This window comes from Cryptomeria japonica, chromosome 11, assembly GCF_030272615.1.
Source record: "Cryptomeria japonica chromosome 11, Sugi_1.0, whole genome shotgun sequence".
Classification (NCBI taxonomy): Eukaryota; Viridiplantae; Streptophyta; class Pinopsida; order Cupressales; family Cupressaceae; genus Cryptomeria; species Cryptomeria japonica.
This window is the reverse complement of record NC_081415.1, coordinates 179344042-179361573: the sequence shown is the minus strand read 5'-3', so window position 1 is coordinate 179361573 and position 17532 is coordinate 179344042. Positions and strand designations below refer to the sequence as shown.

The 17532-nt window shown below is 35.7% G+C and overlaps 1 protein-coding gene across 2 annotated transcripts; it reads left to right on the top strand.

Moving 5' to 3' along the window:
- The first annotated feature begins 10148 nt into the window (after nt 1-10148).
- LOC131068100 (anthocyanin regulatory R-S protein) lies at nt 10149-12136 on the top strand. 2 transcript variants are annotated; one of them, XM_058003282.2, is made up of 3 exons: nt 10149-10693; nt 11297-11704; nt 11817-12136. In XM_058003282.2, exons 1-3 carry the CDS (start codon nt 10250-10252, stop codon nt 11841-11843), a joined length of 879 nt encoding a protein of 292 aa, XP_057859265.2. In that variant the 5' UTR covers nt 10149-10249; the 3' UTR covers nt 11844-12136. The 2 variants fall into 2 exon arrangements, with proteins under 2 accessions (XP_057859265.2, XP_057859264.2); XM_058003281.2 differs by having other exon boundaries at nt 11792-12136.
- Nucleotides 12137-17532: the final 5396 nt, after the last annotated feature.

Below are 17532 nucleotides of genomic sequence, written 5' to 3'. Positions count from 1 at the left end.
AGAGTTAAATTTATGGTCATGGTTAGGGTTTAGTGTCATGGTTACAATTATGTTTAGGGTTTACATCAAAGGTAGGGTTAGGGTAAGCACAATCATAGTTACAGTTAGTATTAGAATTATAATTGGGGATATGGTTAGGACTAGGATCTGGTTTAAGGTTGTGTTTTGGATTAAATTTAAGGTTAGCATTATGGTCAAGGTTAAGGTTTACATCATGGTTAGGGTTAGGGTTTAAGGTTAGGCTTATGATAATGGTTAGGGTGTATATCATGGTTAGGGTTACCATCAGGGTTAGGGTTTGGCTTTGGTTTAGGATTATGGTTAGGATTAGGGTTTAGTTGTAAGGTTAAGTTTATGGCTACGGTATAATGTCAGGGTTACAATTGCGTTTAGGGTTACATCAAAGTTAGGGTTAGAATTAGGGTTATGGTTCAATTACATTAAAGTTAGGGTTAAATTAGTATTAAAGTTCAATTATGATTAGGGTTTGGGCTAGATTAAGGTTAGGAATAAATTAGGATTAAGGTTCAATTCAGGTAAGGGTTAAGCTTAGGGTAGGATTATTGTTAGGGTTAGGGTTTAGGAATATGATTAGGTTAGTGTTATGATTAGGGTTAGGGTAAGGATTATGATTAGGGTGATGGTTTGTGTTATGGTTAGGTTTATTGTTTACATCATGGTTGGGGTTAGGGTCATAGTTAGGATGATGACTAGGGTTAGGGTTAGGGTTATGGTTAGGATTAGGTTTAGAGTTAGGGATAAGGATTATTGTTAGGGTTAGGGTTTATTTGTATGGTTAGATTAGGTTTAATATTTAGAGTTATGGTAAGGATTATGGCTAGGGTTATGGTTTACATCATGGTTGGGGTTGGAGTTAGGGTTAGGTTTATGGTTAGGCTTAGGGTTACATTTATGGTTAGGATTATAGCTAGGGTTAAGGTTTACTTCATGGTTAGGTTTAGGGTTAAGGGTCATTGTTAGGATTAATGTTCGTGTTTATATCATGGTTATTGTTAGGGTTAGGATTTACATCATGGTTAGCGTTAGGTTTATTACTTGGGTTAGGGTTTAGGGTTATAATTATTTTTATGGTTATGATTAGGATTTACATCATGGTTAGGATTAGGGTTTACATCTTGCTTAAAATTATGGATACGCTTAGGGTGTACATCATCATTAGGTTTAGGGTTACTTTTAGGGAAACAACTACCCAACCCTTAGGATGCATCAAGATATCAATACCCTTCATATATTATTAATACATTGTAATATATGATTGGTGCATCCTAAGGGTAGTAGAACCATTCCCTATTTTTAGAGTTAGGGTTTAGGGTTATGATTAGTTTAGGTTAGGGTTAGTGTTAGGGTAAGGGTTAGGGTTAAGGTTATGATTAAAATAATGGTTTAGAGTTGTGGTTAGGACTATGGTAAAGGTTATTGTTTACATCATGGCTTGGGTTAGGGTTAGGGTTAACATTAGTATTATAGCTCTAAAGTTATGTTTTACATCATGGTTGGGGTTAAGGGTTAGTGTTAGGATTAATGGTAATGTTTGCATCATGGTTAGGGTTAGAATTACAGTTAGCATACACCATTATTAGTGTTATTGTTGGGATTATGGATAGAGTTAGAGCCTAGGATTATTGTTAGGTTTAGGGTTTGAATCATGGTTAGGGTTAGGGTAATGGTTTAGGATAGGGTTTAAGATTAGGATTAGGATAATAGTTACGGTTTACATCATTATTAGGTTTACCTAGGTTAGTTTAGGGTTAGGTTATGATCAGGGAATTGAGTCTAGATTAAGAATATTGGCAAGGTCAGGGTTTGATTATGATAAGTGGTTGATCATAGTTATGATTAGTATTAAATTTCAATTAGGGTTAGAATTACGATTATGATTCAATTACTTTAGGCTTATGGTTAAATTAGGGTAAGATTAAGTTTAGGGTTAAGATTATGCTACAATTAGGGTTAATATTGTAGGATTATGCATTCATAAAACTTATTATTTATTTTTTATTAAATATTAATAAAATCTTTAATATTATGTACATTTATTCAATAATTCTATAAAATGAATAACTTTAAACTTTGTTCTAATAAAATTAAGACATTTTTAAATAGCTTAGAGCTTTTTTTTAATTAAAATTATTTTCTTTTAACCTTTTAAATTTTTGATAAATTATTTTTGAGCTTTCTAAATCAATCATCATATGTTATTTTTGAAATATTTTTAACTCAACTAAAATAGAAAAATCACATCTATATGATAAATAAGAAAATTTTAATAATAAATATTTTTATATCTTAAATATTATATAGTATTTTTAAAATATTTGTGCATGCACATAACTTTGATTTTTTGAATATAGAAAAATTATATTTTTATGACTGAAATTTAGAAACATATAAATTCTTTTTGATCTTTCCAAATTGAAAATTAAGATTTTTTCTTCTTTTTCTTTCATAAAAATATTACTTCTATTCAGTATTCCAAGCCTTTTTAACCTTTCTAAATTGGATATTAGATTCTTTCCTTTCTTTTTAATATTTCTATTAAACATTCTATGTAGCCATTATAAACTAAAGAAATTAAAATATAAATAGAATCTTTTAGAATTTTTTTGTAGATATATAAATAATATTTCTATTATATTTTCGCTTTCTCCATGCAAATCATTTCATGTTCTCTAGTTAAACTAAATTCTATTTGTTTTTAATTTTTAATTGAATCAAAAATCAATTTTAGAATAAATTAATTTTACAATTGATTTTTGAGATTTACAAATAATATTTAAAAAAAATTAAATAAATAAATTTGCATGGATTAGTATTTGGTAATAATTATTATAATATATTTAAATAACATGTATAAGTATAATTATGGTTAAGGTAACAAATACTAATCAGCCATACCATAATTATTATCCTAATATATTAGAGTATACTTAGGGTAATACATGCAAACTGACCTTACGCCTTCATTGTGATTTATTTTTCAAAAAATCTCTACCCACTTCCATACTTTTGGGGATTCAAGTGAAGGACCTCCTTTGCCACTGAATATGATGTTGCCATCAGGAGTAAATTGCAGACAATTAGGAAAAATAAACAAAGACAGAACAAAAAAAATTAGCCAAATCAATATGTAGCATTTCTGTAATTGTGAACAAAAATAACATATGGGTTGTGATTGTTATTCACCTTGGCACAACTTCAGCAGGGGGCATCACACTGAAGCCAAGTTAAATCACTGCCAGTATCTACATCCGAAAAATATTCCTTGGCAGGGTTACCAATATACGCAATCACATAGTAAATCCTGCAATTCAATTTGCATATTCATGAGCTTTGAATTTGGAATCCAGAATGAAAATTAAAATTTGGGGGTTTTTCCTTCTTCCTTACCCATCTAGAAAAAACATTGCCTTGCACGTTGAATACGGTAGTCTTTGCTACTGCCTGTAATCTCCTCCCAATTCTCTGAGTATCCTATTCAACTAATGAGGAGACCTCAAATTGCTCATTCTTGGGATAAATTGGGAATACATCTGCTGCTCCTAAAGACACAATGATCAATCCGCTAAAGATTGTCAACACAAAACCCACTGAAAAGAAGAGCGTTTTTAAGACACCCATTTTTCATTTTCTCTGTTAGACAAATGTCTCTCAATCTTATAGACTCTTCTTGTCCCAAAGTTGAATGTTTTTTGAATGAAAATGAATGAATACGAATGACGATGTTTGTGGTGAATGAATACGAATGATGATGTTTATGGTGAATGAATAACAATTTTTATTGTTATAGTTGTGTAACTGCACCTTTAATCTTTTGACATTCTCCACTTTGCATAAGAAGTGTACACAGATGGCTAAGGAGTGGAAGTTTTTTAGCTCCATTCTTCTTTTATCAGTTCTAATATACATAGCTAGAAGAATACGAACCACTTCTTTTTTCTTAAACCGTTACTGGGGATGACCCCTATATGATGCCATTGTAGGTTACGCCTCTCGGCGTAATTAAAGATTCTATTACTATAAATTAGGTACAAACTAAATTAAAAATATGCAGGTTTATATGTTTAAGAAAATAATTTTATTTTCTTTTCATTAAATAATATAGCATAAATTTTTCGTTTAATGATTTTAAAGAAAAAAAATTATTTAAATGTCTAAGAACAATAATTAATAATTGTAAAGAAATTGTTACTATATTTTATAAGGTAAATTCATTTTTTTAATGATACTATAGTTAAATATATATATATATATATATATATATATATAATTTTTTTATTTTATATAGTACAAATAAAAATATATTATATATAAATTTTTTGGTTATATTATATCTATAGTATTATATATAATATTTGATATAACATAAATTGTATCATTATTGTAAATCAGAGGTATTTATTATGTATCAAGGTGAGTAATGTTTTGAAATTAATGGTTTAGAATGGAGGAGAAAGATGAAAGACGATACAATTAATTTCAGCTATGTCTTTGTATACATGGCCTACCTACTTATTAAAATCCCTTTCTTATATTTATCACAAATATTGCTCCTAATTCAAGCAAAACTAGGCCCAAATTTTTAGAATCATGAGATAATAGTGTTGGAAACCAATAACATTGAGAGGAGGGGGGGGGGGGGGGGGGGTGAATTAGTGTTATACCAGAATGATTAATTTTAGCCTTATTAAAATAGCCATACACCAACCGGTATACCGGTACATATAGAATTGAAAGAAGTAAAGCAACCAATAAGCCAATCACATAAATGAGAACCATAACACAAATATTTATACGTGGAAAACCTCAAAGAGGAAAAACCACGGTGGGATTTGTGACCCACAATATCAATCCACTGGTCATATGAAGAGATATTACAAATTATGAGGGGCCTACACTTGCAGTAAGGCTTACAACCTAGACCACACTACTCAATCAAAAAAGGAGCCTCACTAACTACATAAACTTCCAGACTACAATCCAAAGAAGTGTGAACTGCTGAGATAACATCTTCTATGCCAGAATACAGTTCCGGTCTGAAATCCTAAACCCTTTACCGGAATCACCTTTACATGATCCCTCTAATATATTTCACATCATATTACATTCACATATCCATAATCTCCTATCTCAAATCTCTTATATATCTTTCAAAATGATCTATCAAACTCAAACTCCACCAGATTCTCAACCTTCATAGGAGAAGAAGGATAGAGAAAAAGAACAAAGATTTCAATAGAGTCAGTGCAACCAACCACTAGAAAGGGAGGAGCAAAAGCCTCCTTAAAGAAGCTTCTAGCTTCACCCACCAAACCGAACTTCATCTCAATAGGAGACCCCTCCACTTAGTTAGGATCAACCAACAGGGAATAATAATGGAAGAAAACTAGTCCTTAGGCATCCCCACATAAAGGTTGTCCACCTCAAAAGGAGAAAACTCCACCTTAATAGGAGTATCACAAAGGAGGACTAGAGAACAAGTGTCATGATCAGATAAAAGATATTTGAGACTAGGAAACCATAGAGCTCCATCAAATCACACAAGGACAAATATCACCTTAAAACTAAGGATAGCCCTTTTAAATGAAAACAAGAGGCAACAACCAAAATGGCTCCATAAGGCATGGATGTCAACTTCTCAAGCATGAAAGAAACAAAAAAATCTGCATCATGAGCAACAAAATAGGGTATGAGTAGAAGAGCATTGCAGGAACACATACCCCACAAAGAAAAAAAAACCACCAAAAGAGTTGAGTAGAGAAACAATGGTGGCACCAATGAAGAAACCCAAAAGAGAGGGTATCCCCTAAAGAAAAAAGGTCCCCAACAACAACCTAGAAAAGGGAAATAGAGCCCCAAAACTACAAAAATGAGATATACAAAAACAACAGGTAGCCTTCAACAAAAGATGTTTCAACTTCAGAGTAGTTAGACAAGCCTCAAAATAACAAAACAAAATCTAGAGAGAAAAAAACACATAACTTCATCTGGAGAGAAAAACCCACAAAACCCAAAAATAGAGGAGCAACAACTATTGCAACTAAAGCCTACAACCACCTCTTAGACCACCCAAAATATCTGGCTCCTCTTCCTTGAAATCATCAACAATCAGCAACAACCAAGAAACAAGAGGCACAACAAAGGCAATAGGAAAGGTAGAAGTTAAGAGAGTGTTTTAAGATAGAAAAGACACATCACCTTAGATCGACCCCTTCACAACCAAGATAGGAATTAGAGTAGCACTAACCACCCAAATGAAAATATACAAAAGTCCATTAAAAATAAAATTGCAAACTCCACCTCTCTTCACATCTCCATCTACCTCATCGCCAATGCTATCCGCATCAGAATCTGCTTCACTTGTTGCCTCTACAACAACTATACCTCCAAAAACCCTATTGCTCTTTTCCCACTCGCTGATCTTCATCCCACTCTATGTAGTGACTTGAATAAAATTAATTAAGTTGTTTCTAAGCTCTTATGCCAATTGATGTGCCATTTAAGTGTCCTCAAATTATTCCTTTCTTTCATCATTATCATTCCTTATTCCTTCATCCATTTGTTTAAGTGCATAATCAATTTCTTGAGAAACAATGACATACAACATGTTACAAAAAAAAATATATTGGATCAATTGGCTCATAATGGCTAGTAAAAGGGTGTGAGGAAGTTGGAATTTCAATTTGATGACTTGATCTTGATGATCATTTATGTAATTTGTGAGGTTGACCTTAGTCAATCCTACCTATAATGAAAATCATAGAAAGGTGATCTCTTACCTCTAAATAAGAAATAAATGTATGCGAATTAATATATAGTAGACAAGAATAATTTGAATAAAAGTAAACAAACATCAGATCATTAATAAAATAAGACATGATAAAATAAAATATCGCATAAAAATAATCTAATATCTAAATGACAATGTAGGTATGGTTGAGTGAAGTGGAGGAGTGAGAATTTCAGGATTTCAAACGGAGATGGTGGTGAAGTAGATGCAGAGGATGATGGAGATCTTTTAGCTCTGGTGTTGGGTACTTTCTACCCTATGTTTGCTTCTGGTCTCATTCAACCCCTTGCTTGTAGCCTTTTGATGGCTACTTGGTCGGGTCTGTGCCCTAGCGGAGATGGTAAGGGTGGACTTGCTTGTTGTTTTCCCTTTCCATAGGCCCTTTTCCCCCTCAAGCTGTTGTGTGATGCCATGTCAGATGACGTTGGAGGCTCACTTTCTTTGAGCCAGAACAAGAGAGAGAACTTCCCCGCCTTTGGTGTTTGGACCAAGTCCTCTTCCTTTGAGTGGGTTGTTTGTTTGTTTTCCTATCTTGAGTATTAGTCTTCCTATTCTGTGGGTCGTGTTGACACATTTGTTTCCTTATCCCTTTTTGTGTCTGTGGCTTCCACCTGTGCATTTTCTTGTAGATGGCTTAGCCTTGGCTGCGTTTGGGGCTTGGGTGTGGTTATTGTTTCCTCGATTGCGATGGTTTCTTCCAGACATGCCAACTTAACTCTTTCGTGGTTGGTTTCATGCGTGAGTTTTGGGTCAAGGTTGCTACCTTTCCCCCCTTGGCGCCCTGTTCTAGATAGTTTGGAGAAAAGTGGAGGTGTGGGAAAGTTAGGATTTCAAACTGATAACAACGGTAGTGTTGATGAGAATGACATGGATGACGCTTTGGTGCTAGTCCTTTGTTCTCATCGTGCACTGCTTGTTTGCACAACCTTTCTCTTTGATGGTCATGGCTGTAGGGGTTGTGTTGGAGATGGTGTTTCTTAGAATGTTTTTGATGTTGGTGTTGATGGTGTTTGGATCTCCTACCTGTTGTGGGAGATGGCTCTCCTTTCCTTTTGTGAGTTGTGCAAATTGGTTTCCATGGATGTCATCCTGGCCCTGCTTGGGGTTTATTGTTTGGTGAGCTGGCTGTTGTGTTGTCTACCTTTCTTTACTTGGCACCTTATTTTGGGTGGTCTTCTATGGTGTTTGTGGTTGCTGGTTGGGGCTTGTGCTCGTAGAATGCATGATGTTTGGGTGCTACTAGCTCAAGCCCTCTGCTTCCTAGTTTTGTCCTTTCACAGGTGTGTTCTTGTGTGGCTCTCGTTTAATCAACGTGGGTTTCAGGTCTGTTAGTTGTTTCAACCTTGCCTGGAATCCCTTTGGAGGTTGTGCTTTCTGTTGAGTTTGGAACTAGTGAGGCATTTTTTATAGTAGAAGGTGTTGGCTCATTTGCTATCCTTAGGATAGAGTTGCTACTTCAGTGTGTAGTGACTGAGATTTGTTGCTAGAATTGCCTGTCGATTTGTGGAGTGTTGGCTTCACCTCGTTGCATACCACCTAATCCCTTCATTTTGGGTGTGTTCTTGTGGTATTTGTTGGCACTGTGATGGTTTCTTTGGATCTTCACTGGTATTTCGGGCATTGAATGCCTTTAGTGGTATGATGAGATGCACTGGGGGTTTATCTCGCATTGATCTTGTTGGGCCCTACATGTGGCCTTGGCGTTTGTCCATAGTGAGGCCGTGTTCCCCATTCGTTATCCTCGTTGCAATTCAGATGGTGCTTGCTCTGGATTTAGGTGGTAGGAGTTTTTCTTTTTTGATTTGGACTATGGTGCTTATTGTGAACACCATTGGGTTGTATTTTTCCTTCTTGTTGGGATTGTCCATTTTGGTTTGTTAGGACAGTAGTCTTGGTATCTTCGATGGCCAAGGGTTAGTTGCTATTTTTCAAGGGCTCACCCTTGTTGATGTTAGTTTTTGGTAATGGATTGGTATTAGTTTCATGGTCGTTCTCAATTTTGAGGTTACTGTGGAGTTTGATTTTTCCCCTATTAAGGTAGGGTGTGCTTTGTTTGCCATGAGGAGAGCTTGGCTTCATCGATTCACTTCTTCTTTCATGGATTCTATGCAGGTGGATGCTTCCCTTATTGAGGTTGATGCTTCCTCTGTGGCTGTTTGGTTAATAATTGGACTCACAGTTGGTGCACTTGTTTGTTGGTCTTCTCCTTTTCCACTCCTATTGAGGTGGGCTCCTTTTCTATAGAGGTGAAGAGGGGTTATGCTATTGAGGGTTTGACTTTTTGCTGACTTGTGTGGCTGCCATGATCTTCTACTTGACTTGGGGACCCTCTCTTCCCTCTTGTGAGGTTGCCCCACCCTGTGGGTTGTCTTCTTACTGTTCCTTGCAAGGAGCCCTTAGATTCGGTGTGGATTTTGGCCTTGTTGATCTTGGGACTGTTGTTGTCTTCTAGCCTCTTTTTCCTTTTGTAGCCATTTGACTGATATTGTTTACGATCCTTTGGACCTATGTGTTGTGAGTGCTCTATGAGCTTCCCCGTTTTGTTTCTTTTGTAAAAGATCGGAACCCATTAATCCTTGCTTTCCTAATAAAAAAACATAACATACACAAACAATGACTATGTCAACTTCTAATTTCACCATATAAACTATTTTTTAACCTTATAATCTCTCCATAATAATTTGTTTCCAACATAGTTCTTAAAGGTTGGGGGTGTGTGTCCCTGTGCTCTTTTGGCGTTTTCTATAGGAGCTCAAATAATCGAACCTGTAAAGGTTCATCCCAAAATCTTGGAGTGCATGTACACTGTTCCGTACACTGTCTAACAGTGAATTTAAGCCTTTTTATGTCATAGCTTCTGCAACATATTCAATTACGACAAACAGGTAACAGAAGTGATACTGGGAGAGGAAGATATTCCGAAATTATTTGGCCACATTAAATAATATACAGACTTACTGGCAAGGGCAAGAGTCCCTCGAGACATTTTCTTCTGCTGACCACATAAAAATACCCAGTAATTATGATTATCTAGTAGCCGACTTCAAAATCTTTTCAGAGGCCAATAGCTGTCCATACGATTAGACCTCAGAGTATTCTGTTTGCTTGCTCCAACATCATCATTCTTTTAATGAATCAGTCGCTGTACTAGATTAACCAATGCTCATAAATTCTGTTCCAGATTGCAGGTGCCTGTTTTATCTCTCAATTTTCTCTGTCAAGACACACAAAATCCAACGCATTCGAGGAGCTCTGCTGCCATACAGCTGTCTGTTCAGCTCTACAAAGCGCTGCCTCCTGACAAAAAGGCCCTCTAAATTCTTTGCCTTATTCATTTCCGAAGTCATTCGTTTGCCCAACGGATTTACAGCTTCCTGGCTTCCTGGTATAACACAATTTGGGTGCTTTGTTACTGGTTTTGTAGTGCAGTCAGTTCAATGAATGAAGAAAGAGCATGATTGTGAAATACCATTTTCATTGCCCACAATGAATCCTCCCTTTATATTCAGTCAGCGTTCATCTTTCGGTTTGGGTTCATCTGTAGGAGAAAACCCTGAAAGCTCTGTCAGTTTTCCCGGTGAAATGGCTGCATTGTCGCAGCCGCTTGATGAACTCAGTGCTATAATTCAGAAATATAATGTCATGGGTTCGGGAAACCCATTTGTATCAATGGATACATCTCTTGTTCGAATGTCCAGAGGAGTGACCTCTGATTCTAACAAAAAGGAAGACGGAACTCATCCTCGCTGGAACAATGAGGAAGGAGGAGGAGAGCTCGAGTCTTCTTGTCGGAGGAGCCACAATTTTTCCGAGAGGCAGCGGCGCAGCGACATGAATCGTTTGCTGGAACAAATGCATTCATTGTTGCCAAATCCCACCGCCAAGGTATGACGTTTGCTGTATTATAATGAATGGCTGTATTTATTTTTGTTTTCAATAATCTAGTCTATGGGATCCACAGGTAGTCAGTAAAGAAAAGATGTAAAGTTCTGAATATGTGTTAAATTTTTTTAGATTAGGAAGTTTGTAATTTTTGTTATATTTTTTTTTTCAAATAGATTAATCAAGGTTTTTATATTTAGTGTTTTGGTATAGTTGATCTCAATATTCTTTGAGGTTGGACACATTATGATGTAATACTAATTGTGTCTCCACTGCTTTTTGATGTAATATCTTATCTGCCCACTCCTCTTTAGTATCATTCATCTTCCTGTTTCTTCCTGTTTCGCATCTAAGTTGATGTGAGCTGGTTCTTATATCAACAATTAACACTTTTGTTTTCCATTTTGTTTCCATTTCTATAGAATTCATTTGTCTATAGTAATATATGAGATTGAAATGTTTGATATTATATTCTTTTTTCCTTATCCTGTTCACATGTTTTCTTTGGTGATACTAAAATTTTAACAGCTCTTTCAGATACTTAGGGAATTTAGGGTAAAACTCCAGTGATAGTGTCTAACATTATGAATGGTAATTTTTTTTCAGAAAGAGAAGACGTCCATTCTAGCAGAGACGATAAGCTACATCGAATCTCTCCAGCAACAGCTGGCCAATTATTCAGGAAGATTTGCAGATACCCAACTGCAAAACCATACAAATACAGATACCGTGAAATGTGAATCTTTGAGCTCCGTGCAAGAAATTCTTCAACGTTCCTCGTCTAGTTCTGATTGTCTTAGATCTTCTTCACTGCAATACTTAAGCAGCAAAAATAAGGAGGAAAACTTGCTAGTGAACTGCATCGGCACAGACATTTTCATTACAATAAACTGTGCGAATAAGGTGAACCTCTTGCCTTCAATTATATTTACGGTAGAGTCACACGGCATACAAGTCGTGGATGTGTTCGTTTCTGCCACAAATGCAAGGGCCTTCCATTTTCTGCGTGTGAAGGTAGTTTCACTTACTCTTCATTCCATTACATAATTTTAATAACTCAAGGCATCCCATATTTCTCTCTGTTTCTTCCTTACTGTGTAGGCTGCCCATATTTTGAATCCTGCAGCCAGAGAAACTTTGCATCTTAGATTAAAGAAACTTATTGATCATTGAACGGGACCTGGAAATGTTGATGGAGCCATCGATATAAGATAAGTTTTAAGACAATTTTAAGACAGAGAAATCGGGAGAGTTCATACCACCAACTATCCATTGACTGGCTTTGTATTTTTATAATCAAACAGAACAATGCTGGCGATAACCAAATGTATGGCATGATGTGAGCTACTCTGTGCAGTGGGTTTTCTTGAAGCCTTTTACTCTCATGATTGTATTAGTTTCTCATTGGGAGTGTCCCTGTGTTATAAATATTTAGTTTTCCGTGCCATGAAATTTATTATTTTACTGTTGCTCAGGTTCTTTGTTGGTACGGTAATATGTTTTATTTTTAAATTTTTATGGAGGGTTCTTTATTCATAAAGTAGCTCTAGCTATTCAATATTAAACGAGTCTTAGTGAACTGTTTGAATTATAAACATATAGAAAAATCAGTTGCAATATTTGTTGAGTTTCTTTAAATCGTTTTTTTTTCATAATCATTAGTTTTGCAGTTTTTAATCTTATTTCTATTGAAAATGTTAATTACTTGTAATTTGTTTGAGACAACTTGAATAAGGTTTAAATAGAGCCCACAAGAGTTCCCTTGTAACTGAATGTCAACAATAGAAGCTATGGGTTTTCCATTGTCTATGACAAATTGTAAGAAGTTTTTTGGATTCAATTTTGTGCATTTTAGATCAAAGTTGAATGTGATCCATCATAGAAAAGGAAGAATGAATTAGAATTGCAAATAAACCCTTATAAATAGTGAAGTTGGAGAAATAGATGAATAGAGAAATATAAAATTAATAAAAATAAAAATAAAAAGAAATCAAATAAACAAGATTAGAAAAAAGAAAAAGAAACACAAATAATCAATTTATTAGAAGGTAATTTGGAGGAGTTATTGGTATATTACATCAACATCACAATTGCCTTCATTCAGTAGTAGGGCCGAACTTTGGTGGGGTTTGATTGGGCATTGAGAAGACCTCAATATGATGGATATTGCTTGATTCTTCATCAGTTCAATAAAGCGATTCAAACCAGGTCTTTGTCTTCATACTTCATCAGACTACATCATTTGATGCATCGATTTATGATTGCACATGGTTCCAAAGGGCAGTGAGGCTTAAGGCGATAATGTTAAGGTCATTAGTTGGAGGTTTGGTGTCAATTTTTAATTATTCTGAAGGAGCCGAAGCTAATTGGTCTGCCCTCCTTGTAATACCATGATTTCATCATTGAATACTTTTTAATTGATCTATTTCGCACTAAGTGAAGACGTTGCCATTTGGTTTGGAGATCGGCATTTGGGAGGAAGTTTTCAGACTGTTAGTAGCAGATAACTTTGTCATACTCAGACTTGTTTGTGACAGCAGCAAAGGACGACACCTGCCAATCATCTTGAGGTTCATTGTTAGTAAAAGTTTGCTTGCATTGTCATCGCTACAGTTGGGGTAACATCAAATCAAGTTCCTAGCATTTCATTTCATTGTTTTCAGTTGTAAATGTGTGACTCAATATCAATCCTTAGTCCTCAGAAAATCTGAGACTTAATTCTTGAAAAATCAGTCCATACATTGGTCTTTTGACAGCATAATACAATGATCGGATAATACAGTGATCGAACATGGTTGATAGAGGACATTTGGGTTCATGGGCGGATGTGGGCTGGGAAGCCCTGCCTCATGTTCCACAGTGGGTCTACACAAAAGGCAGATGGAAGGACATGGCGATACAGGTAAACCGAAGCACAAATAACAAGGTTTTCAGCCAGCTTTGAAATACTTTCAAGGCTTCTTTGGGAACAGACACAGTGTGGCATGGAGGCAGAATAACAATGGAAGGAGATTCACTCAAGGGCGTTTTAATAATTGTGCGAATCATGGGAATTCTGAGAAGCAATTCATGGGCTTTTCGAGGAAATGGTCTTTGGATCTGGGCAATCAACGAACGTTTGCTAGGGTTGTTGGCTTGGCAAATAAGGAGACTGCGACTAGGGTTTCTATTTCCTGACAACAGGTGGGAAATAAGGTAAATGTGAACCTCAAGGAAGGTAGTCTGGAAAAGGTAAGTAAGATACCTTCTGATCCTATTCTGCCCGAGGTTTCTTCATCGCAAGTTTGGGCTCCTATCCCTTGTATTGATCTTTTAGGTTCCTATGTCGATAAGAAAGCAAACTGTTTGCATACGAACGATATTTGTGGGGAAATTTGGGGTGATCAAATTAGTTTGTTAAATCTTTATCATAAATTGCAGAAAAGATGGGGAGATATGCATTATTTTCAATTATTGTCTGCGAATGCTTTTATTATTGTCTTTGATTCTCCTTCTTTCAAAGATGAGGTATTAAGAACTTCGCATCATTGGTTTGGAAAACATTTAATTTCAATTGCGACTTGGAAACCTTTTTTTGTTCCTTCTTGGTCTAGTTCAAAACTTATTCCTTTCTGGTTTGATTTACCTAAAATTCCTTTTGAATTTATGGATCTAGATGTTCTTGAGAAAATTGGAAATACTATTGGAACTTTTTTAACATCTAAAATGGACTTTGTGGAGGGGGAGGTTCTGGTAAAAATTTGTGTTCTTATTAACCCTAACAATGTTTGCCCTTGTACTTGTAATATCAAGTCTCGTGATGGTATTTGGCACCAGTCAATTGGGAAATTAGATATGGAGCTTCTTAAGTCTCCTTTACTTTTGGATGCTCCTTTACTTATGGATTTTAAGAAAAACCAATAGGTTGTTGACTCTGTCCCAAAATCCCTTAATAAAGATAGTTTGTTGGCGGGACCTTCGATTGAAGGATGTGGAAATGTCTCTTAGCATAAATTGGTAGAAACAGGCCACATTAATCTTGAAAATAATCCATTGTGTCATAGTTCTGGGAAACCAAATGAACACACTTCGGGTTCGGTCTCACTTTCTTCTTTATTGAAGATATTTTCTAATAACGGGGGTATAGTGGACGGTAATCCCCTGATGAATGGAGTAGATCACCCATTGATGATAGATTTCCCTAAGATGCCAAATAATCACACAAAGGGTAAGGACGACAATTTGTCTTCATGCACTCAAAAGGAGGTTTTGGATTCTTCAAAGAATGTGAATTTAGATAAAAATGCAGTGGTTGATATGGAAACTATTAAACAGGTACCTGCCATAGGTTTTCCTAATGATGCTTCTTTAGTTCAAGAAATTAAGAATTTGGTGTCTAATAATTCCCCTCTGAATGTTGAATTTAATATGGCTAATGAATCTTCCTTAGGGAATAGTAATCCGTCAGAGGTTGTCCCTGTTATTATGCCAGATGAGAATCTGGTTCAGCAAGTACATGATATTTTTAACAATCATGCACATCAAATGGATGAGGGTATTATTGATAGAGTTGTTTGTTCAATTGAGAATGATTTGGGGGGTATAAACTCGACCCTTCCAATTTCTGCATCTGCTAATCCTTTTGCGGTTTTGGCTACAATAGAGTTGGGTTTTGAAGATAATCCATTTATCCTGGCTTCTCCAAAATCATGCAAGAGTTTACCAATTGTCCAAACAACTCTGGTTTTTTCACCATCGATGGTTTCTCCTAGGAGAGGTAGGCCTCCAAATAATCTTAAGACTCAAATGGAAATTGATGCTGGAATTCAAAAGACTTTGTCCCTTTCTCTTGCTAGTGGGCAAGGGAGGCATTCGGTCTCTCTTGGTAGGCCTAAGAAAACATGCCTAACTCCTGTAAGTGTAAAAGGAAAGAGGAGTAAAAGATTCATGACTAGTCCACCTGTGACAAGATCAGGGGCTGTGAAACATAATTTGCAAGGTTGCTTTGGGGAAAGCAAAAATTCTTTGATTAATGGGGAGAGGGCAGCTTCGGCCTCCCCTCGAGGACAATGAGAATTATTTCTTGGAATGTTAGGGGCTTAAATGCCCCTAACAAGAGATGCTTAATTAAGTCCCAAATGGATTTAATTAAGTGTGATATTTTTATGTTACAAGAAACAAGGTTGTCAAAGGAGTCTGCTGATTTGGTTTTTTCATCTTGGAGAAGGTGGAATTTTCTTTCTTCTCCGCCTTGTGGTGCTTCAGGAGGTTTGGCACTACTTTGGAATTATTATAATATTGAGGTACAGTTAGTGGCATCTGCTACAAATTGGATGTTGGCTTTAGTTATAAGTAAGATTTTGAAGGTTAAATTCTTGCTTTTTAACATTTATGCTCCATTAAGAATTCAATGGAAGAGTAAGTTATGGGGTGGATTAAAGAGGATTTATCCTCCCTTAAAACATGGTTCCTTTATTATCTTTGGGGGGGATTTTAATGCTATCATTGATTTAGATGAGAAAAGAGGAGGTGTTTTCCCTAATAAAAGGATTATGGATGACTTTGGGGATTTCATTTCTGATATGAGCCTCTTTTATTGTAAGTGTCAAAATGGGGTTTTCACATGGACAAACATGAGAAGGGATTTTTATCAGATTGCTGAGAGATTAGATTAGTTTTTGTTATCTGAGAATTGGATTGATTCAGATTTTGAATTCTTTTCCTCTATTCTACCGGTCTCAGGTTCTAATCATTTTCCAATTTCCCTTTCAGTTATTGAGGATAGGGCTTCTTTTAAGTCTCCATTTAAATTTGAGCCCATGTGGTTTAGGGATTCTTCCTTTTTGCCTCTGCTTATGAAATGGTGGAATTCTGCTCCTTTTTGTTTTGGGTCCCGTATGTTTCAAATTGCTAAGAAGTTAAGTTATTTGAAATTGAATATTACGGAATGGAATATGTCACATTTTAAGAACATTTTTCAGGAGAAACAAAGGATTGAAGATACGATTGAGTGTTTTAATACTCATGTGCTTCAACATGGTATGGTGCCACAAGTTTTTGATGAATTGAAGTCACTAAAATTATAGCTTGAGGAGGTGTTGGCTAGAGAGGAAATCTATTGGAGATAGAAATCTAGAGAGTTATGGCTTTCAGATGGTGACAGGAACACAAAATTTTTTCATTCTTCAACTAAGATTAAAAGATGTAAGAATAGGATATCTTGTATTCAGTGTCAGAATGGGAATTTATTGACAGAGCTAGAGGACATTGCTTCAAAGGCAGTTAGGTTTTTTAAGTCATTATTATCTTCGGAAAATGGAAATCTCAGCAATGATATTATATCTAATATTCCTCCTTTAGTATCTTTGGAAGACAATAAGATGTTGATGTCTCCCTTTTCCTTAGAAGAAGTTAAGAGTGTTGTCTTTGCCATGAATCTGGATAAAGCCCCAAGACCAGATGGTTTTACTCTTTTATTTTTTCAGAAATGTTGGGATTTTGTGGGAAATGCGGTTTTATTGGCTCTCAAGGAATCTAGGAGAAATAGGTCCATTTTGAAAGAACTTAATACTACAATGATTGCAATTATTCCTAAAAAAGAGGATACTAAGACTTTTGCTGACTTCCGCCCCATTGCTTTATGTAACACTTTGTATAAGATATTTACGAAGGCAATTTCCCTTAGGTTGGCAAAAATTCTACCTAGGATCATTTCATTTGAGCAAGGTGGTTTTGTTCCTAGAAGGGAGATGACAGAGGGTACAATTGTATCACATGAGGTGCTGCATTCTATTTCCACCCAAAGAACCCCTGCCATGATACTTAAACTAGACATGATGAAAGCTTATGATAGAGTAGAGTGG

Excerpts from the sequence above, each read along its gene's own strand:
- LOC131068100 (XM_058003281.2), top strand. The coding sequence starts at position 10,250 with ATGAAGAAAGAGCATGATTGTGAAATACCATTTTCATTGCCCACAATG. Across the intron at positions 10,694-11,296 it reads TGCCAAATCCCACCGCCAAG|AAAGAGAAGACGTCCATTCT; the intron begins GTATGACGTTTG and ends ATTTTTTTTCAG. Across the intron at positions 11,705-11,791 it reads TCCATTTTCTGCGTGTGAAG|GCTGCCCATATTTTGAATCC; the intron begins GTAGTTTCACTT and ends CTTACTGTGTAG.